The 22460-nt window shown below is 42.0% G+C and overlaps 2 protein-coding genes across 2 annotated transcripts; one reads left to right on the top strand and one right to left on the bottom strand.

Annotated features, from left to right (window-relative positions):
• The first annotated feature begins 844 nt into the window (after nt 1–844).
• Nucleotides 845–12197, top strand: LOC105046412 (uncharacterized protein At1g27050). Its single transcript, XM_010924990.4, is given in 4 exon segments — nt 845–896; nt 899–1138; nt 1141–1199; nt 11683–12197. Coding segments are annotated over 4 exon segments (552 nt in total). The 5' UTR covers nt 845–859; the 3' UTR covers nt 11899–12197.
• Nucleotides 12198–14082: 1885 nt separating this feature from the next.
• Nucleotides 14083–17936, bottom strand: LOC105046413 (LRR receptor-like serine/threonine-protein kinase FEI 1). Its single transcript, XM_019851164.3, has 13 exons — nt 17703–17936; nt 17478–17613; nt 17324–17395; nt 17165–17236; nt 16994–17065; nt 16840–16911; nt 16640–16711; nt 16344–16450; nt 16039–16224; nt 15625–15957; nt 15031–15285; nt 14620–14753; nt 14083–14550 (listed from the first exon to the last, which is right to left on the bottom strand). Exons 1-13 carry the CDS (start codon nt 17782–17784, stop codon nt 14329–14331), a joined length of 1815 nt encoding a protein of 604 aa, XP_019706723.1. The 5' UTR covers nt 17785–17936; the 3' UTR covers nt 14083–14328.
• Nucleotides 17937–22460: the final 4524 nt, after the last annotated feature.

Here is a 22460-nt window from a genome sequence, read left to right as displayed (position 1 = left end):
ACTTTTGGATGCCAGATAGCTAACCAGGATAGAGAGTTTTTAACTCGAGGAAACCATTCGACATGTGCTTGGAAGTTATTCTTGGATTAGTGATATCCCCTGCTTGGTTCAATTTGAGGACAACGAAGAAGTTAGGAGGAGGATAGAGTTTTGCAGGTTATGCTGATTCCGTCCCTAGTAAAATAAGTTTAGCCAAGTTAAGCACCTCTTGGTACATTGATTAGCTAAAATTGATTCCCTTTTTCAGTAATATTTTGATATTAAAGTGGATAACCATTTAGTAACTATCACCTAACCGGCAATCAAATATTTAAAAGGAGAAAAAGGATAACAATCCATTCAAGGATCCAAAAGCTCTACCACCAACAGCGGCACCTCATTTTTGCTTCTACCCTACAGTCTACATCCATTAAATCCATTGAGATTAACTAAATTTGAGTTCTTATTCGTTTTGTATTTTTTTTGGTAAAGAGTTCATATTCGTTTTGTTGAAGTGATATATGATGATACCATCCAAATAATTGCTTAGTGGTAAGCCACGAGCCAGTTCATCTGCCCATAAGCTCATGACTTTTGTTTAAGAGGAATTATTAGTTAGAACCATCCTATCACGTAGGTTTTGGACCATTCAATAATATATCACCACATCATTTGGTGAAATCAAAGAAATTTTAAAAAAATTGGATTGCAAAAACTAATCATGATTAACTGGGAACTTTAATGGGCTACGTCAGACAGCGAGAGCGAATCATGATTAACCGGGAACTTTAATCGGCTACGTCAGACGGCGAACCCGGCGCAAACCATCTCTTTACTTTACCTTCTTCTCGATAGCTCAGTCTTCGGCCAGAAAAAATCCATGAACCGAAGGAGGAAGCGCGAGAGGCCCGATAATCCGCCCCTTCTCTCTCCAAGCGGCTACGGCCGCCGCTGGAGGAGGCGGACGGAGAGCCGGAGTCAGCCGCCGCCGGGGCCGGTAGGAGGTCCTCTTCTCCCTCCTTGGTTATGGTCACAGGCCTCCCCGTCGACTGCACGGTTCTCGAGCTCAAGTCCCGCCTCGAGATGTACGGCCCCATCTCCCGCATCCGCATCGACGTCGACGGCTCCGGCTACGTCGCCTTCCGCTCCGACCACTCCGCCAGGCCGCCATCTCTGCCTCTCTCGATCCGGCCTTCGGCATCGCCATCCGATCCAAAAGGGTATTTCCCCTTCTCCCTTTTATCAGTCTCTTCCTCACCAGATAGATATTTGGTGGTATTATTCTGGCAATGGAGTTCGGCCCCTAGGGCTTACCTTAATTTCCTCGGAATGGGAAGAATCTTGAGATCCACTTTCAAAGTAGTGGTAAATGCTTCCCCTTTTTTCTTCCTTTTGTAGCTTGAACCGCTCTGCCTGGTTCTTGATAGCCAAATTCTTAGCTTGAGTCCATAATTATGGTCAATAGAAGAATCAAGTGAAGACTGAAGTTATGTTCATATAGTGAGACTGAAATTATGAAAAAGAGCAAACCTATAAAAAGGCTGTATGTTACTCCATTTGCTATTTGCATCAAGAAATGTGATTGGTAATATTTCTATGACTTGTTTTAAGTAAATTAACACGAAATCTGAATCTTTGTAGTTTTAATTGGATTGTGTTTAAATACACGATGAACAAGTTATCTTAGTTTTAAAATCTTTTGCTTATCTTCTGAAGCAAAGAGAATCTTCGTAGGTAAACTTCCATGATATAGGAGATGTGAATGATAGCACCATATTTTCATTGGTAGTTCGATATTTAGGCCCGTTGGCATGAAATGAGGGGAACATTAGGTCTTACCTTTGGTCTACAAAAAGAAGTGTAACCTTTAGACCTGAGAAAGTATACGGGACGAACCAAAATAAACATACAGAAACATCTCCATTTTCAGCAAATAGTCAAACCTCAAAGTACATTTTGACTAGCCTTATAGTCATAGAAAAAGAAAGCATGCTGGCTTATTGATTATGACAATCATAAATTGTAATCATTACTATATTCCTTCTACATGCCCCGGTTCTATGAATTTTTTCAAAGGGCTGCATCCTATGATAGTGTTTTGAAAGGTGCTCCTAAGGTTCAAGGTGCACTAAGGCTCATCCTTAGCGCGTCACATATAGTGAGAAGAGGCCTTTTAGAGAGGCACATGAAAAATCCCAAAAACAAGCACCTCATTGAGGTTCTAAGGTGCTAAAAAGGTATATATTTTTTTACATTTAGCATATCTTTTGATCAGATTTGCAGGAACAATTTTCATCCGTTGATCAAAGACCCTGAAATTAAGAAGCCAAGGGAAAAGAATTAAGCTGAGTGATTCAGATATCTTTGCTCAGCAAAAAATAGAGGGGAAAAGAGATAGTTGAACAGAGTTCTAGGTTTGGGGGGCGGCCTCTCTTCTTTTGCTTCTTCTTATTCTTCTTTAGGCAGGGGCATCTCCTGTTGTGTGAAACAAGTAGTTGAAGTCCACCTTTTCTTCACTCGTCTCTTGTCTTGGATTGGGGCATCCCTCCTGCTGGATGAAGTGGGGGTCTAAATCTCCCCTCACCCCTTTTTCCTATGTTCTTCTCTTGCTGGGTGAAACAGGGTTCTCTTTTGTTGGACCAAGGCAACCGTCCTGCTGTGTGAAACAGGGGAATGAGGATGATGTTACGCTCCTTCATGATGATGTTTGTGATGTTTAGGAATTAGGACTTTTAGGTTTCCTAGGATTTTGGATGAAATTTCATATGATCAGATGTCTTGGTCTCTCTTCTAATGTCTGCTTCCATTATTGACTTCTGAGTTTAGTCAATTGATCTCTGATTTTTGAACAATTGTTACTTGTCAGAAGTCTAAAATTTTCATATAATTCATAATTGGTAATAATTATTGCTATGTGGTTGGTTACTTGATTTGTTATTGTTGCGATAGAATTTCGTCTCGTGGTCGGATTGACTAGAATTAGATGGCGACGGCAGAACCTGCAAGAAAAGCCTTCGACCGGAGGCGGCTCTGGTAGGGACCTTTCGATGTTCAAGTCAGAATTCTAGACAACAGAGGAAAGGACTGAGCGTGTTGGGAGAGAGGAGATTTCATACCTTGAGGATCTCCTGTGGGTCTTTATTTATAGGTAAAGGCTGAAGAGCCTTGAGGAGGAAAAGAGAATCAGGCGATTAGCCTTGATTTATCTAGAGAGATTTGGCTGTTATCTTTTTTTATGTGAAGAGATTTGTCCATTATTTCTTCTTTATCTGCTCTGTAGCCAACTGTCATATCGGGATCATTTGAATTTTGAAAGAGATGCAGAATTTTCAGATCAAGTCGTGTCTAGCAAAGAGATGTAGGATTGGTTGGTGGGATGGAATTGGCAAAGTCCAGTCCTCATTTGCCTGTCTTTGGCTTGTCGACGAAACTATCCCCAACATAAGCTCCTCTATTCTCGAGTTCGAGTCAGAATTGGGTCGGGTGAAGGGAGTATATCAACTCGAAGTTGCCAAAGAGATGGGGTGCACATCCTTGAAGCGTTCGCCTACTTCAGTTTGGTTGCTGAGATTTTTGTCACGTTGCCATGGCCTCCGCTCTACTTGCTAGAGCAAGGGGCACCATAATGAGCCATCGTCGTCATGGCCTTTGCTCTACTTGTTGGAGCAAGGAGAGCCATAGTGGGTCATTGTCATGGAGGCCTCCGCTCTACTTGTCGGAGTAAGGAGCGCCATAGTGGGCCATCGTCGTCATGGCTTCTGCTCTACTTGCCATAGTGGGCTGTCGTCGTTGTGGTCTCCGCTCTACTTGTCGGAGCAAGGAGCGCCATAGTGGGTTGTTGTCGTGGATGAACTAGGGGTCCTTATAGATTATCCCATCGGAGGTCCTTATATGTTAGCCTCCACTTCTTGCATGATTAAGATCTTCATGGGCGTTGACTTGCTGAAAAGCAAGTTCGGCCTTCAGGGGTCCGTATAGGTTAGCCCCCGTTGCTTAGCCATTGAGGTCTTCTGCCCATATAGCTACTTCTCTTTCGACTGAGATCTTCATGGGCGTTGATTTGAAAAGTAAGTTCAGCCTTCGAAGGTCTATTTAGGTTGTCCCCGCTACTTAGTTACAGAGGTCTTGAGTTATTGATTTGCACACAAAGGATGGGAGAATTTGTCGGACTGGCTCTGGCTGGGCCTTTCGATTTTCAAGTTAAACTGAGTTTTTAATGTAATGAATATTAGAGTTGTGTTACCTTATTTTAGTCAGTTTGTTTCACTTTAGCCTTCGGGAGCTTTGGGGGGTTGAACTTTGAAGATCGACCTTTGGAAGGTCAGCTTTAGGATCCTGGCTTTCGGAAAGTCGACGACCTCGGTTTGATCTTCACTGTGACCTTGTTTCAGCTTAGGTGCTCAAGGATCTATTGCACTGCAAGAAGAAAACAGAATAGTAGAAGGGGCTTGAGAGCTTATTAGCATGAAATTTATGAATTCTGTTTGAAAGCCTTAGATTCTGCTTGATTCCTTTATTTGCCTTGGGGTTGATCTTTGCTTCATCTTGGCCTTGTTTTTTGTTTGGATTGGCCTCATTCTTGGCTTGATTTGGCCTTGATCTGGCTTTGGATCGCCTAGATCTAACTTTAGATCGGCCTGATTCTGGGCTTTGGATCGGCTTGATTTCGAGCTTCGAATTGGCCTGGATCTGACTTCGGAACGGTCTGGATCTGACTTCGGATCGGTCTGATTTTGGGCTTTGGATCGATCATTATTTTGAGTCTTCTGATGACACTAATCTTTTGAGGTCGGCTCTGGCAACTCATGACTTCGCACCATCTTCAGAGGTTCAATTTCTTCTCCTATTTTCTTTTCTTTTTTTCTTTTTTTTTTTTTTTGTTTGTCGACATCCTTGGCATTACCTATCTTCAGGTTCGCGAGGTGCTCATTGAGGATCTCATCAGTGAAGCGGTCGAAGAATCTTCAGATCGCCCCAAACCTCTTATCAAGGCCCTATATGCCCATGGGATGAAGTCACCAATAATGAATGCGCCGAAGTATGCCCATGGGATAAAGTCGCCAGTAATGAATGCGTCGAAGTACTTGAGAATTCCTGGAGAACTCCAATGAGCCCCCTTGATCTACATGGCTGTGTATTTCAAAAGCAGCCTGAAAGATATTCTCAGTGGGTTTGAAGATAAACTCACTCAGCTTCGTGGTGGGGCTGCTTCGATCAGAGGTGCGTTGGAGGGTGAGCTTGGATGAGCAGATCTGAGATAGAGAGAGGAGATAGCTTCGGGATCAGGGGAGAGGGAGAAGTGGTGAGCGGTGCCATCAAAGCTCGGGTTGCTCGGATCTGGTGAACTCATTGCCGATTGGGGGGAGGTTCGAGCAGAAAGAGCTCGGATTCAGTGAGCCTAGCATTGACAGGGAAGGGCCCATGTCCTCGGGTCCTCAACGTCGACAGGGAAGAAGTCAGATCCGGCAAGCTCAGCGCCAACTGGGAGGAGCATGGAATTTCAGATCCTCGGGGTTGTTTGAGGATTGCCTCGATGTTGTTGGATGCGCATGTAGGGAGCACGACCGCTCGCGAATCGCCTTGGTGGCTTCAGTTGCATCGGGGGGACCTCCGTGTGGTAGGGCTTTGGGGCCATGTAGTTGAAGCTAGGAGGGACTAGCGGCAACAGTAAGGGAGGTTGCCTCTTGCTTTGGGCGAGCTCCTCGGCGCCACCGAACCCAGGGTAGGTGGGGCGGCCTCAAGAGCCCGGACCCAAGCAAGATCGGCACCATTGGGGGCCCCTTTGGTGGCTTCGGAGGTGCTTGATTCGGTTGGCTGCATAGGATGAGCAAGGCGTCATCCGTGGAGTGAGGATCGGCAAGAATCGGGGGGAAGACACCGCGGGCGAGGTGCTGTGAGTGGGGAAAGCTCGGTCGGTCAGAGCTAAGAGAGATTAGCGCCGTCCAGAGGTGAGGTGCGGGCCAGAGAGGACTTTGGAGCCTCCCAATGGCGATTTTGGCGCCGTCGAAGGTCGGACATGCAGGAGAGCCTCGGGGCTATCGTGGCTGGGTTTGGGCAGGCCGGAGGCGTGCATGGATGTGCCAGAAGGCACTTTGGCCCACGGTGACTTCGACCATGCTGGAGGCGATCTGGATGTCGACATAGATGCACATGGAAGAGTTTTGACGTCGGGGGGGCTTGTAAGTGCTTCGAAGGATGTTGAGCCCGCAGTGACTGGCCTTGGGGCCACCTGAAGTGCGATGCGTGCGTGTGGCTTTGCTCACGGTGGGGTAACTGGGGATGGGCGAGGTTCGGCCATTGAGAGGTTAGCCAAGGTGGACCTCCGTCTATTGCTCCTTCACTGATACTCCCCTATGGCCTCTTGCATGTGCCCTTGACAGCGATAGTGGTGGATGGGACGTGTGGGCAACAGGTGTGATGTTGCAATATGCAGATGATTCTTGTTGGGAGATGGTGTCCATTCCTTGGTTTCTGAAACTATAGCATGGTATCTTGTTCCCATCCGTTTTGCGTTTTTACTTTGTCTCAATCGTTGGTTAGTCAATCGCATCTTCGATCTTTATTTTATGTGCGTTGTATGCGCTCATATCATCTGGAGAAATGCTAACTTCAGTTCCTACCGACATTTCGATTCATCTTCATAAATCCGCTGCCATTCTCACTTAAAAATGAAGTGTCTTCAAGGGAGCACGGGACCACTCGCGGGTGGCCTCGACGTCATCTGAGGTTGAATGTGCAAGTGTCTCCTTTCTTTTCCTCCATGCCGTCGCTTCTGTTGCGATCTTCTCTAAATCCTGCTAAGAATTCAAAAATGTGGAGGAAATGTGAGTCTTGTAATGTCAGAGATTTTATTTCTTATTTGGATGCGGTGATATCCTTTCTTGCTTGGATCTTCTTTTCTTACGTGATCTCCTTCTGTGGTTGGAGCCTTATTTGGATGCCGTGATTTCCTTTCTTGCTTGGATCTTATTCCAGAATTTAAATTTTGAAATATAAACAAGAAAATAAAATAATTTGAAAATCGAGGACCGTTTGGATTGTTAGCCCCTGTATTCCGAGCCTGATTTGGATAATTTGACAGCGTTGATCGATTCGGAGGCAATTAGATTTGATCGACATCAGCCAATTTGTGGATGGCCAGATCATCTGACAGATTTAGAGGTGAACGGCCTAGATCTCGTTGAAGCCGTGCGATGAAGCTCCTCTCGTTGAACATTTGCTCTTTTCCATAAATGGGCCTGGGCTCTTCTTTTAGCACCAATCTGTTGTGGCAGAATTTTGTCTCGAGGTCGGATTGACTGGAGTTGGGTGGCGGCGGCGGCAGAGACCTGCAAGAAAAGTCTCTGATCGGAGGCGGCTCCGACGGAGACCTTCCGACACTTAGGTCAGAATTCTGGACAATATAGGGAAGAAGTGAGCGTGTTGGGAGAGAGAAGATTTTATATCATGGGGGTTCCTGTGGACTTTTATTTATAGACAGAGACTGAAGAGCCTTGCGGAGGAAAGGAGGATCAAATGGTTACCTTGATTTATCGGAAGAGATTTGGCTGTTATCTTTCTTTATGTGAAGAGATTTGTCCGTTATTTCTTTTTTATCTGCTTTGTGGTCAGTTGTCATATCAGGGTCGTTTGAGTTTTGAAAGAGATGCAGAATTTTCAGATCAAGTCAGGTCCAGCAAGGGGACTTAGGATCGGCCGTTGGCATGGAATCAGCAAAGTTTAGTCCTCATTTGCCTATATCTTCGGCTTGCCGACGAAACTAACCCCAACAGTTATATTTGACATTTTGACATGTCATGTCCCTTGTGTGAATTTTAATGCTTCTTTAAGTTTTTACCTCTGTTATTAAATTGATAATTCATTGTTAGATATGCTCAAAATTGAGCATTTACTATTTATATGTGTACTTTATTATGCTTCACGTCATCAAATTTGTGCTTTGAGCTAGGCTCCAAGAGACCTTGGTGCCTTTATGCACCTTAAGCCTTTGATAACTTTGTTTGATTAGACTTGCTTGACACTTCTTTCCTTAGACTGAGTCCAAGCAGTTAAGAAGTGCCTTGAGTCTCATCGGTGAAGGTCATGCTAGCAAATGCCTTGCATGCAACAGTTTATGTGAGGCACAGCTGATGACACCTTGCATATTACATGAGAGTTGAGACATATTTATATCATGTTCTGAATATCTGTGTAAGCAATGGAAAGGAAGGTTTATTTATTTGTTTACCTGTGTATGATCCTGTCCATGTAGATTTAGAGGCCAAGCTTTGGTTACTAAAAATAGTTATTTGATCATGAATACTGATACAATGTTAATTTGAATCAAAATAAGGCAAGTCACATGCATCGACTAGCAGTTTTATGCTCTTTCGGAGTATACATCTTGAAAACCTTGCTTGTCAAAGCTTGGTGTATGGTTTGAATCTAGAAGCAATATCTATGTCCTTTAAATTGCTTGTTTTGCATGAATATTTTATAGATATGTCTTTTATTGATATTACTACCATGAGGCTTACACTTTATATCCCAAGGTGTTATGCATTTACCCATTCAGAGTCCAGACCTCATGCTTGGAACCTCTGCTGGGTAAAGCATTATTCTTTTCCCCCTCTTTTGAAACATTGGCACAAATTCGAGATACTTTCATCTTCAACCATTTAAGTGATCTGATTGAGAAGAAAGAATTTTCTTCAACCTGCACAACTCGAATCTCTCATAAAATAATAAAGAATATTAAAAATTTTCGAAAGTGGGGTTCCAAGTCCTTTACTTTCATTAAAAATAAATAAATTTGTTGCACAGGTTCTCCATTTATAGTGATGAGGTTCAAGTTCCCAAATGCGAGTCAAATTTCACTTCCAATTATAAAAGGATTTAGATGAAAAGCAGAGTAAAATCTATTTTGCGTTCTTTCAAGCAATGTGTATAAAACTGTGGTGGAAGGCCTCTATTTATACTAGTGATTCTACCTTGAATCCAAGTTAGATTCCTCTCCTAGTTGGATCGATTACATCAAATAAAAATATTAAAAATTCTCAAATCTGGACAAAAACTAGATCTCAACAGCTATATAAACTTCGCCTTCTATCACTTATCAAATTTCACCTGGATTAGAAGTTATGGACTCCTGAAATTTTAGTTCATGATCGAGTCCTAGATATAGCGGATCTTGCTCCCAAATTGTATCTAGACCTACCCAAAGTGGCCAAATTGGTCCACATAGGTCCAGTGATGCTCCTAGATTAGGGCTTCTGTTTAGAAACTTGAGCTCCTGCTAAACTGAAATTGCAACGCAATCCTCCTTGTCGTTTGGAGATTGATCGTCATCACTAGATGTTAGAGATGGCTTTGTGACAGGAGTTCCTGGTGTTGGAGCCGAAGGCGCCAGTCCAGTCTCAAGTTTTATGAGTTCACATCATCATCTCCCGAGGAAGATGCCATAGTTCTGTTCTTTATCCTTCAATGTGCTTTGAGAACTAAAAGCTTTTCTCCCTTTTACTTGTACTGCTTACAAGTCTGCACCATAAACTAGGTTCCAGAAAGCAGGGTTCTAAGCCTTTTACTTTTATTAAAGATAAATAAAATTGTTACACAAGTCCTGTTTTATACTAGTGAGGTTCAAGTCTCCAAATCTGGCTGGAATTTCTTTTCTTGTTAAAAAAGGAATTAGATAGAAAGTAGGGTAAAATTGCTTTTACTTCCTTCCGACCAGTGCACATAAAACTACGGTACATGGCCTTTATATATACTAATGAGGACTGCCCTTTTAGACTCCGACTAGGATTCCTTTCTTGGTTGGAGCTGAATTTTTCAGAATAAAAAGAATTATAAATGTTCTTAAATTCGAATTGAAACCTTGACTTCTATATCGGCTTCACCTTTGTCGCATCATCAAATTTTTCTTGAATTAGAAGTATGGCCTCCCAAAGTTTTGAATTGTGATTGAGTTTTGTGGGTAACAAATCTTGCTCTCAAACCCTATCTAGATGTATATAAAGTATTCAAATCAATCCACAAGAGGTCAGATGACCCTCGTAGATCAGGGCTCCCCCTTTTAAAAAATTCTAGCTGCTTTGGATTGAAATTGCAAATTGATCCTTCTCTTCATTTGGGGATTGATCGTTATTATGAGACATTAGAGAAGGCTTCATGAGAGGAGTTCCTGGTATTTGGAGCTGAGGGCACCAATCGAACACAAGCTTCATAAGTTGTTGATCTTCTCCAGTTGGGCAAGACAAGTCTTCACATCATCATCTCCTGAGTTTGAAGTCATCATCCTCGTCTTTATCCTTTGATGTATTTCAACCATCAAAAGCTTTTTTCCCATTTGCTTGTACTGCTTGCAGGTCTATACTATATATACTAAGGCTCCACAAAGTTACAACTCTAGGCTCCAATACCAACTGGATCCGATTGGAGACAAGAAAAATTTTTTTCTTCAACCTATGCAACTCAAATATCTCAAAATAAAATAATAAAGAACCTTTTTTTTTTGGTGGGGCTTGGGGTTCTAAGCCCTTCACTTTCGTCAATAATAAAGTTATAGGGGTCTCCTCTTTATAATAGTGATATTTGAGTCCCTAAATCAAGACTGAATTTTTCTTCTAGTTAAAAGAGGAATTTAGCAGAAAGCAAGGTTTTTTTTCTTTTTTTACTTCCAATCAATGTGTACAAAACTATGGTGCAAGGCCACTATTTCTACCAATAAGGTCTACCCTTTAAGAATCTGACTTCGATTTCTCTCAGTTGGGGCCGAAGTTTTCAAAATAAAAAATAATATAAAATTTTCAGATTTGGAGAGGAGTTATTTATTGATTCCTACATTAGTATCACTCTTGTCACATTGATCAGAAGTTATGGCCTCTTGAAATTTTGGTTTGCAATTAAGTTTTGCATATAGCGGATCTTGTTCCCAGTCCCTATCCATACCTATCTGAAGTGGCTAAATTGGTGGACAACAGGTCTGATGATCCTCTTGGATCATTAAATATTTGCAGCATATGAATAAACCTCCTCAATCAGTCTCCCACTATTCTAAAACTCTGCAACTTCAGTTCCTCTAATTTACTTTTTTCTGCAACACTTGTCATTCGTCCGTGTAAATCGAACAATAAAAGGTAATCCTCTGCACATTGAAGTGTCAAATTTTGTGACTTGAAATGTAGCATTGTTTAATCTTGCTAATAAGATCAGTAATTCGTAAGTATAATTCTCATATCCTGGAACTAGCTTGAAGACCATGATTTTTACAGGATCTAGTCTCTAAAGAAATGAGTTGCATCAGGCACCTTTTTTGATTGCCCTGTATGAGTCTCAAATCTTATAATATTTCATTGATGATACCTCAGGATATGTAGAGCCAATCTCGGTAAACCTTTAAAATAAAATCATGCATTTTCTTCGAAGTCGTTTTTCATTTTCAGCTTTAGCTTTCTCTTGTTGTGTATCATGAGCTAGCTTGCAACCTTTCACACTAAGGGGAAGCATGCCTCCCACTTAACAGTATCATCTGTACTCTGACTTTTATTTTGTCCATTTTCATTTCCTTGAAATTTGATAAACTTATTAGTTTCCTTAATGTCGAAAATTGAAGCACATGACTAATGTTTTAGTTTTCACTGCTTAATTGTATTGTATTAGAAGTTATGCCTATGGTGTAGTGTTTCATCTTTTCCTGGTCTCTGTTTATGGAGCAAAAAGTAGGTCCTAGTGGTTCGTGCAAGAGATCCTTTGCCAGAATGGAGAGTCGGAGTTGGAGTTTCTCCCCCATCGAAGCTTCTTCGAGCAGAAATACCCCTGAGTAGGCATGGTCGTAGTAATAAGAAGGTTATTGCAGGCACAACTACAGCAGGCACCAGATCTGGATCAGATCTGCCCTATAAGGGCAGGGAAATAATTGCATATGATGATCTTCTTTGACAATGAACGGAATCAGTTTATAAGATTCCCATCCGTTAGGTATCGAGGAAGTTAAAAAAGGTACAAGTTTGTTGGCTTCTATAGGAAAGTCATTTGTAAGCATTAGCCTTGTAATTATTTATTACTACATATATGCTATTCCTGGTTGGATGTTTTAGAGAAGCCCTTTATGTTTGGCATATACGCTGCTGGCTGCTTGGAGAGACGCATCAATGGACTTTCGCACTTGTTGCCATTCCCACCATATTATTGTCACCGTATTTTTCGTTCTTTTTTTGTCCCAAATGTGTTATTTTCAATATCGTGCACAAGGTTGGATGGTATTCTCGGAAATTAGCAGACATGCTTTGTTCAACTGACTTGAGTTTTGTAGATGAATTTAACATGTGTGTGGTAGTAATTTTCAGACAACCCTTCGATGTGTTGGAATTGACTTCCCGATTATCATCATGTCATTATTTTTCTTACAAGTCTTGGGAATGGTGCAAGGTCAACCTTCGCTTCCAACTGTGCTGAATGTGAGAACTGAGAAGACCATGTTGGCTTCAAAATCCTAGGTTCTGAGATGTTCGCTGGCCTAAAATCTATATTGCTTGTGCTATGGACTCTAATCTGAGGCAAAATGTCCGTTCTTCCTCTTGTTCCTCACATTTCCTTTGTTTCAAATTAAGATAATATCTTCTTGGACAGGCAATCAATTGTCGAGTTATAGGGGTGAAGTAATCGACCATGGGAACACTGAATCTCCATTTAACCACCATTCTCATACTCCTCGCTGCAGTCTAATAATCAGAGCTTGTCAGCCTGGACTTATTCACCTCATTAGTGCCCACATTATTTAGATACATGATTTGCTTCGTTCGTTAAAATTTTGGCTACAAGCCAGCGGGATATTGTCATGCTGCACTGTATCCTTGGCCAGGCTGCCGGTAATCCGGACACATCAGAGTTGCAGGCATGGCCGCAAGAGAATCCAATACGTTGCCCTGTACCCATGCAGCCAGGACTCACAAGAGTGATACAGTCTACAGTGTCCCCGATGGAAGGACTCGTATGGTATCAAACGAGGTGGGCCTTCCCTTGTCTCTGGCTGTGAATGACTTTAAAAAGGATTTTTCGGGAAGTGCGTGTACCATCTTAACTTTGCACAGGGTCCGTAAAGATGGCCAGGTGAAACAAGCTAGGACCCAATTTTGAGGGCTTTTGAGAGCTGGGATGGTGGGCTTAGCCATTTGCCACGCTAGCTAACCGTAGCGCCAGTATATGCTCATTTATTCCCTAGCATGTGACTCCTGTTCTGGCATCTCAAGACTAGCATTCACCCAGAAAAGGCAATGCACCTAGGAGGGTGTTGCGATTCATAGCGTCAACTTGTGATGGATATCTTGGTCCTCTCCGTTTTGGTTTTGTTTCCAAGATGGAATTCATCCCAGACCAGGCTGAGGTACCCTATGTTAATAATGCTTCACAAGTAAAGTGGCCGGAACAAGGGTTAACCGGTCTCTTGCTATCAATGTTCAATGGCAGAGCCAGGGCCGAAACAATAGAAGTCACCACTAAATGATGCTTTCCAAAAGGGAATATAATGCTGATGATGAAAAGTGCTCAGGTTGAGTCCTCTTAGTACGAACAAAAATGCAAAGATGATGCTCGACGGTACCACAACGTGCACCCTTGTATGTGAAACACTTTTAAGTACCTAGGCTCACGACGTAAAACAGTTCAAGGATCTGGGCTTTTCATTTTTCTGATTGTGGAAGTTGGAATACAAGGGTCACCCTCAGCCGACAACACCAAATTAACCTACACCATATGACTAAGACAATAAGATCCAAAATAACCATATGATCATGAATTAATTCCGGACTCCTTAGACATTCATTCAAAGGACAATTTAATTCATATTATATAATCAAATAATATTAAATCAGTTCACAATCAATAGAATCCATCTTATAAAAAATTCCAACATTTCGAAGAATAATATGGATGGAGCATGCTCTAAGGTAGCAACGATGGCAATCAATATTCCATGTCAATTTATCGCTTACCCTCAATGCGGCTCATAATACATTTTTTTTTTCTTATCTTGCTTCTAAGACACCACTTCCTACTGGTATATTTGAATTTTGTTGAGGATGCTTCTAGGGTCGGATATTCAAGGTCACATGAGCACCACTGATATCTTGCCACCAAAAAACCATTCTTTTTCATCAGGCTCAGATTAGTAAACTGAACTGGTCTGCAATGAAAGCAGATATGAAGTCTACCACAATCTCTCATCTATACATGCACTCAAACCACGGTTCTGGTAAGAAACACATTACCAAACACCAAACTCGCTAGGTTTGGGAAGGGACGAAATGGCCCAAGTAACAACTGGTGTATGTATATCTACAGAATCCGGCACCACAACTTTGAAGAGTCAGCTTAAATGTCCAAGTGAGGCTCATAGAAGTCACACAGACAGGGTGACATGATCTCTTCCTCCAGCATTTTTAATACCCCATTCATAGAAGGGCGATCATCAGGATTTGCATCTGTGCACATTGCAGCTATGTCGAGAATTGCTTCAATTGCTTCAGCATCCACACAACCACACTTTTCGTCGACAACCTCTTCCAACCGATGCTCTCCTGTTAACGTGTTTAGCTGCAATACTTGGAACATTAGTTAGTGGAACAGAGAAAGAAAAATATGAGAAATGTAGAGCTGACTCACCCAGCCAACCACATTCAGGCCCCTTTTGACAAAGGATGGATCTGTAGGCCTCTTTCCCGTGACTAACTCTAACAAGAGCACACCAAAGCTATAAACATCTGATTTCTCCGTTGCTTGCCCATTAAGCAGGTATTCTGCTACACACAAAGTAATGTGAATGTCCTAAATTACTCTGGATGAACCTATCAATGCCCACTGCTGATTAAACTGATTAAAAAGTTGGAATTCTTCCATTCATTCCATTTGAATTTCATGAATTGTCAACAGTTTATATAGTAAATATTAAGGGATACTTCCATAGGTTCAATAATGTTTTGGATGTGCTAAGTAGTTTGTTTTGAGAATTCGACATAACAGGCTATTTTCAATGTGCGATACCAAAGATGCAGGTGGATAAAGATATTAACAAACCTGGTGCCAGATAGCCAAAAGTACCGGCTACAACTGTGGTAATGTGTGTATCATCATCTACAAGAAGTTTGGCTAGACCAAAATCTGATACATGAGGCTCCAGGCTTCTATCAAGTAGAATGTTGCTGGATTTTATGTCCCTATGCACGATCCCAGGAGAGCAATCATGGTGCAAGTACGCCAGTCCTCTAGCAGAGCCGAGGGCAATTTTCATGCGTGCATTCCAGTTCAAGGGTTGCTCATCTTGCCCATTCTCTGAAAATATGAAAATGTAAAGCAGAAGTTAGCAATAGCATGGAATAAGTTAACCTTGCTCTGTGGATGGTTGGTGGCTGATTTTATGCAGACAGATAATAAAGAATAGGTGTAAGTAAAATAATGTTTAATGATGATCTGAACAAACAAAAGAAAAATGTATAAGAGAAAAATTTAACAGGATAAAGTCCCCTACTTCAGGAAATGCTTGTATATAGTTTGTGACACACATATCGTAGTGTCAGGTCATCCATTTGTTTTATTAATTTTATACTAGAAAATAATTAAACACAGGCAATTGTATGGAAAGAAAACTAATGTTTCGGTCAAGAAGCCTACCATGCAGATAGTGATCTAAGCTGCCTAAGGCCAGGTAATCATATATCAGGAGTTTGGCTGAGGGGAGCCTACAATAGCCTCGCAGATTGACAAGGTTGATGTGCTTAACGCTGCCCAGAATCTCGAGTTCTCTCTCAAAAATCTGATCAGATTCATCACAGTTCCGATCAATCCTCTTGACAGCATATACATTGTTATCATCCATCACTATCTTGAAGACAGTACCAAATCCACCTGATCCAACAATATCCTCTTCATCAAGTAGCTCCAGCTTTTTGATGATCTCTCCGGATGAATATGGAAGGTTCCCATGAAAAGCGATAAGTTTGGAGCCTAATTAGAAAGGAATATAAAATAAGTTAGGGAGCTGGCAGGACAGAGGGAAGAAGGGACAGAGGTGATTATATAGCTTACCAACATCTTGAACAAATTGTTTATCCACTTTTATATATTTGCCTCCTACCTTTCCCTTTCTTGACAGTAAACAGATCCAAAGGAAACCAAGGACTGCAACTAATGCCAGGGCCATTGTAGACATTGCACCAATTATAATTCCATTGAGAAAATGTGTTGTCCTTTTGGTGGAAACTGGTGGAATTCCTGATGATTCAACTCCAAGAAAGAACAGAAACTTCGATCAGTAACATGGTACTTCACCCTTCTCCACTCACATTATATTTAGAAATAACAAGAGAAATGTTCTCCAAATCAAAACTTGCCTGGTGACGCAAGAGAACCTGGGTGTGGTAGCACCGCAGGAAAGCCCATCGAACTACGACATAATTTCTGGATTGGCAGGCCACATAGCTCTAGATTTCCAACAAACCTGCATCAACCTTCATCATTAAAACAACCCCAAGGAGATATTGCAAGGACTGAAACACATACAATCCTCACATATCAAACTTACCCTACAACCTATTAAAAATGCTGGTCGATCTGATGCAAACGCATAAAAAAAAAGCACAGATCATCTATGTTGTCAGGCATTTGGGAGATCGGGGATGCAACTTACGAGGTATTCCTGAAAGTGCCTAGTATTCCAACATCTGGGATTTCGCCAGAAAAGAAGTTGGTGGATAAGTTTCTGGAACGGAATGCAGCACCAGATTTCACAATCAAATAGGGGGGCAATTGCAAAGCTAAAAAATATAGTTTTATTCTGGATCAGCTAACATAGAATAAGGTTAAAATGAGATCGTTTTCTAAACTTACAGAAAACGCAGATTAGTGAGACTTCCGATTGAGGGAGGTATTGTTCCCCTCAGCAAGTTGCTCGACAAATCCCTACATTCCACATCAAATTAACGGAAACCAGAGAAAAGGTAATGTAACAGAATAAAAAGAGGACCACGGTTAGTAAACATACAGGATGGCGAGATGAGTAAGCTCTCCAATCTCGGGAGGAATACTGCCTTGTAGGTAATTAGCTCTCAGATACCTAAACAGAGGAATGCAGCTAAATGTAAACAATCTAAAGAGAAGTACCAAATGGAAATAAAATAACTCAAAAACGGGAACGAGATAGAAAAGGGCATACAGTGCTTTCAGTTCGGTACAGTTCCTGATCTCAGCCGGAATCGGTCCATGCAAGCTATTCTGATGCAGAGCCCTGCGAAGCACCAGATAGAAAACCAGCGAAAGATGAGACCTTTAGCTCATATTTACAGAAAAGGTGATAGAAGAGGGGAAGCCTCACAGTCTGTTGAGCCTCTGGAGCTTGCCGATGCTGGGAGAGATGATGCCTCCGAGTTGCATATAGGGTAGATTTCTGCAAGGGAGTAGAGACAAAATAAGAGACGAGGAGAAGAGGGCAAAGGAGAGGAAGAGAGGAAAGAGCTCAGAGTACGGACATGGACCGGACTCTGAGGTTGGGGAAATGGCAGGTGATGCCGGTCCAGCCGCAGGGGTTTGGATCGGCCCGTCTCCAGCTCCGTAGCAGCCGCTTCGTGTCATTGAACGCCGCCTTTAGCTCCAGCAGTGCCTCGCCTAAGATTCCCAGGAAGCAATGGATGAACAACGGTAAAGAGAAGAGGAAAAAAGAAAGATCTTCGCCTCAGATTGAAGTATTTTTGTACCATCAGGAGTCAAGGCCGAAGCAGAGGAGAGCACAAGGGCGATGGAAATCGATGCGGAAAGAGCCCAGAGCCACAGAGCCATCTCTCTCTCTCTCCACGGTCTCTTGTTTGGGGATGAGGCCAGAGATGGAGCATGAGGAATTTAGAACAGATGCCAGAGAGAGAGAGAGAGAGCGCTACGGTGTGGGCCTGGTGGGGGATTGTGGGAAAGTGCTCTTTAATGATGAACGCGAACACACCAGAGAGAGGCTGGCAGGAGAGAGGCAAGGGGAGGCATGTTCTCGGGAAGCGTGCGATTTTTTTGCGAAAGAAGTAGCCGTTGCACCAAAGATTTCAAAAGGGACTCCCACCCCTCCGGCACTCGCACGTGAGAAAGGGCAACGCCGGGATCGGGGGTCCGCCTGACGGTGCCGTCTCTGGTCTCTACTCCGAAAGCACGTGCAATGCACGTGATAAAAAAAAAAAAAAAAATCCTTAGCGAAAATGATATATATATATATGCTTAGGAGCGCGCATAGGCTTGCTGGTTGCTGCATATTTATGCGCTGTCCCCGCACTCCCTTTCGTCTTCTCTTCCACAACCCTCCGTCTCCTCAGGGTGTGAGAGGCGAGGAAAATGTGTCGTGGCGTGCCAAGAGGGAGGCGTAGGCCAGGGTGCGGAAGCGGCGTCGGAGACCTCAGCGGGGCCGAGTTCATCACCCCACCGTGAACGTCCACAAAATTAAATTGGAGGCCGCCACCTGCTTCATGTGGTAGCTAGCTAGGTACCTGCTCACCAGAACACCGTGAAGTTCGCCGTCAGCCCGAACGAAGCCACCCTCTCGAACGTCTCATTCCCTATCATATATTTATGTATCATTAATCAATTAAAAGCATTATTCCATCTATTACAATCCAGGCCAATATTACGATAAAATGAAACACAATGCAATGCAATCGAATACAAGAGAATAACTAGATTGGACAAACCAACCAATGATGTAGGGGAAGCATTTCCAGCCACCAGGCTTCCCTGAAGATTATTATCCTCTCCGTCCGTCCACCGCCACCACTTCGTTGTGGGTAGAGGGCGAGCATTTGAAGCAGTCGATCAAGAACCCCTACGAGGATTGCTTCGTCTTTCTTTCTTTTCCTCTCTCACACGCCTCTCCCTTTCTCTTGGGGATCTTCATCTATTTTCCCCAGTTCGCTCATACCCCGGGCTGAGCTATAGATTTGTCTTGGAGTATAAAATGGGCAGGCAAAAGAGGGCTAGGATCGTTTATCAGCGAGATAGAGAGAGGAGGAGAGGACCGTTCAAACACCGGGCGTCCGTTGGAGGACGGTACGTTTTAGACGGGCCTGGGCATGACTTTAAGCCCAACGGACCGGAAGCGGAGTAAAGCTCAGTAAGAGCCTGCCGTCTTTTTTTTTTTTTTTGACGAAATGGAGGTAATACCACCTTTTTTTTTTTTTTTTATTTTTTATGAAATGAGAGGTATGTAAATTTACAGAGTTACAAATCAAGCTGAGGAAACTCAATTCAAGGGCGAACTAGGGTAACTATGGGGTCAGGTTTACATGCTATCAAATTGTAGAAAAACAGATGCAGGATTTCAGATAACAGATTCTGTAAACTGTGGTAGTAGGATTGTAGGCTTCAAAGTTTCAGAATTTTAGGTAGAATTTCAGAATTTCAGTGTTTTAGATTGAAAAATTGTAATAACAGTCCTTGCGAAGTGAATCACGACGTGAGCCAGCAAAAACCTCTTGTGTTTAAGGCTTTGCCACAAACCCCAAGCCCTTGAGAGCCCCCAAGATCCGCTCGTCATAGAGGATGACCAGTCTTCGAAAACCACTATTGGTGAAGTTGCCTCAAATCTGAAAACTCTGCCATTCTTCTCCTTCTAGAGACACCAGCTGGTTATTGAAAACAAGCATTCAAAGGCCGTTCTTTGATTCTTATCATGGATACTGCTTCTCCATGTGGACCACAATTCATCTAAAGAGAGTGGCAGTGAGGGCAGAATTTTTTTTTCACTGATTAGATTCTACACCATACGCGAAAACTCACATAAAAGGAATATGCGTTCAACTGTTTTTCTTCCACTCGACATAGAGGACATGCTTTAAGTGCTGACCAATTCCTTTTTTTTAAATTGTTGGCAGTCAGTAATTTCTTATGGTATATTAACCAATTAAATGTCTTCACCTTTTCAGGGATCGGCATTCTCCAATTGATCTTTCTGAACGCCGATGTCACTCCTCCGTGGCTAAAGAAAGCATAGCTTTGCTTCACTGAAAAAACTCTAGTTGCACTCCACTTCCATTCAATAAAATTGTTATCCGAGGTAGATGAAGTCGAGCGAAGCATATTGTGTAATTGGGAACACTCTTCTCAGTATCTGTTGAGGAACATCACATTCTCCATACTCACCATATGTCTGTTGTGGAGATAATCAACCACGAAACCACCTTGATTTGCTGACAGGCTGAAAACAGTGGGAAAGCTTTCTTTGAGTGGCCCTTCGCTCGTCCAATGATCATGCCAAAATACTATTTGATCACCTTTCCCCAAAGAGAACCAGTAGCTGGCAAAGAACAAAGGTTGGACGCTTAAGATGCTTCTCCAATTGGGGGGAAGCATACTTGATTCTACTCTTCTCCAGTTGACTAGGTGGTTTGCTTTCAAAATATATACTTTTGATAAGTGTTCTCCATGGTCTTCTATGCTCCCTGAAGTATCTCCACCACCATTTCATAAGAAGGCATTTGTTCAAAAGTTTAATGTTTATAACTCCCAACCCTTCCAAGTGTTTTGGTCTGCATACTTGGTCCCATCCTATTAAGCAATGCCCTCCAGAGCATGATTCACTTCCCTGCCAAAGAAAACTATGTCTTTTGCGATCAATGCTTTTCACTATGCTGGCTGGAAGCTGAGTGATGGACATCCAAAAAACTGGGATTGTGCTGAGAACAGCATTCACTAACACTAGCCTCCCAGCCAGATTCAAAAGTCTTCCTTTCTAAGATGCCAATTTCCTATCAACTTTTTCTACCAAAAAATTCTAATCAGAAGCTTTCGGTTTCCGGTGATGGAGGGGCAAACCAAGATATTTGATGGAAAGTTTGGACTCCACACAACCCAACATTTTTGCAAAATTGCTGCTCTGTTTATCCTCTATAGCAATGCTGATTACCGAGCTCTTCTCAAAATTAATCCTTAACCCTAAAGCGAGCTCAAAAACATAAATTATGAATTTGATATTCTGAACGTATTTCTTCTTAGCTCCATAGAATCTCAACATATCATCAGCAAATTGTTGGCATAACATCTTCCCAGTTGTTTGTCGAGGGCCCATTCCTACTATCATCTTACTTGTCTCTGCTGCAGTTAAGACTCGACTGAGGACGTTCACCACCAAAATGAACAAAAAGGGAGACAACGGATCCCCTTGTTTGAGGCCCCTTCTTGTTAATATCCAACTGGTCAGTTCACTGTTGATGATCGGGGCGATTTTATTCTCTAATAGAATATTGTTCACCTAACTACACCATCTTGCACCAAAGCCCCTAGCCTTAAGTAATTCAAGAGGATGAAAAGGAAGAAGAGGAAGGAGGACGCGAAGCCAAGAGGGACCTCTCCAAGGAAGAAGCAGCTGATTTGATTCCTACGTCACTTCTCTCTCTCTCTCTCTCTTTCAAGAGTGTCCCCCCTCCTCCTCTAAAGACGTGAAAAGAGAGAGCTAAGTAGTCTCTAATGTTGTTTTTGATTAGTCAATTGCAGTTTCCTTGTTTGATTTATTAATACTGAGAAGAAAGAAAGGATTAGTTCAGTCCAAGTCGTAGAACTGAAATTAGTTTTCCTCTCTGCCTGTTTTTTTTTTTTTTTTTGGGGGGGGTAAAAACCTCTCTGCCTGTTCGCGAAGCAAAATTCTTTCAGCTTCTATTTTATTTTATTTTATTTGTACATATGGCTAGGCAAGAGGAATTAGTAAGAAAGAATTGCCTGCTTTTATTTTTGGAATGTTGTAAAATCTTCTAGACCTTGATCTAGTAGGGTGCTGATTCCCCCTACTTATATATGCTGCAAAATCCTATTTTCATTCATATTGCAATTACAGGTTCCATGATTGAAATAACTGAGCTTTGAGATGCTTTATAAGATGCTTTTCGGGAGAATTTATTATTCTTTTTTTTAACTTTTTTTTAGTTGAAATTAGCAATATTTTAGATTATACTGAGTAGCTAATGTTGCAGGATTACTTGTTAATTAGTATGAAATCTAAAATAATAACAAACAAATATGGATAGAAAATAAAATATAGTGATTTGATCTTTGACATACATCTATGGATGAAAAAAAAAAAAAAAATATCACTATATCAAAAAAATAAAATACAAAAATGAATAATCTCTACAATGTGCCACCATAGACATCATGAAAAATCTGCTTGGATCATCTTCTCAAAATAGTTGGATCAGATGATAAACCTAGTTACACCAAAATTTAAATCACAATAGCTAATAATTGGTGTGGTTGTGAAAGTTGATGAGCTTTTAAGGTAACTGGTCCAGACCTGTGCCAGATTTGGTACAAGATATGGCATCTTAACCATATAATCCATAATTGGTGCCTGCATATGGACCTTAACTTTGGTTGTATTCTAAATTCTTCAATCATGTTAGGCTAGAAGAATTTTTAGATACTTTGAGAAGTCCAGAAAGCCCGAGGCCCAGCTGGAAGTAGAGATTTTGCAGGGAGCATTGCCAAGTAGA

The sequence above is a fragment of the Elaeis guineensis genome, chromosome 6 (genome assembly GCF_000442705.2).
Source record: "Elaeis guineensis isolate ETL-2024a chromosome 6, EG11, whole genome shotgun sequence".
Taxonomy (NCBI): domain Eukaryota; kingdom Viridiplantae; phylum Streptophyta; class Magnoliopsida; order Arecales; family Arecaceae; genus Elaeis; species Elaeis guineensis.
This window is presented reverse-complemented; position numbering and strand designations above follow the sequence as displayed.

Excerpts from the sequence above, each read along its gene's own strand:
- LOC105046413 (XM_019851164.3), bottom strand. The coding sequence starts at position 17,784 with ATGGCTCTGTGGCTCTGGGCTCTTTCCGCATCGATTTCCATCGCCCTT. Across the intron at positions 16,912-16,993 it reads CTTACTCATCTCGCCATCCT|GGATTTGTCGAGCAACTTGC; the intron begins GTATGTTTACTA and ends TGTGGAATGTAG. Across the intron at positions 15,958-16,038 it reads ACAATTTGTTCAAGATGTTG|GCTCCAAACTTATCGCTTTT; the intron begins GTAAGCTATATA and ends CTTTCTAATTAG.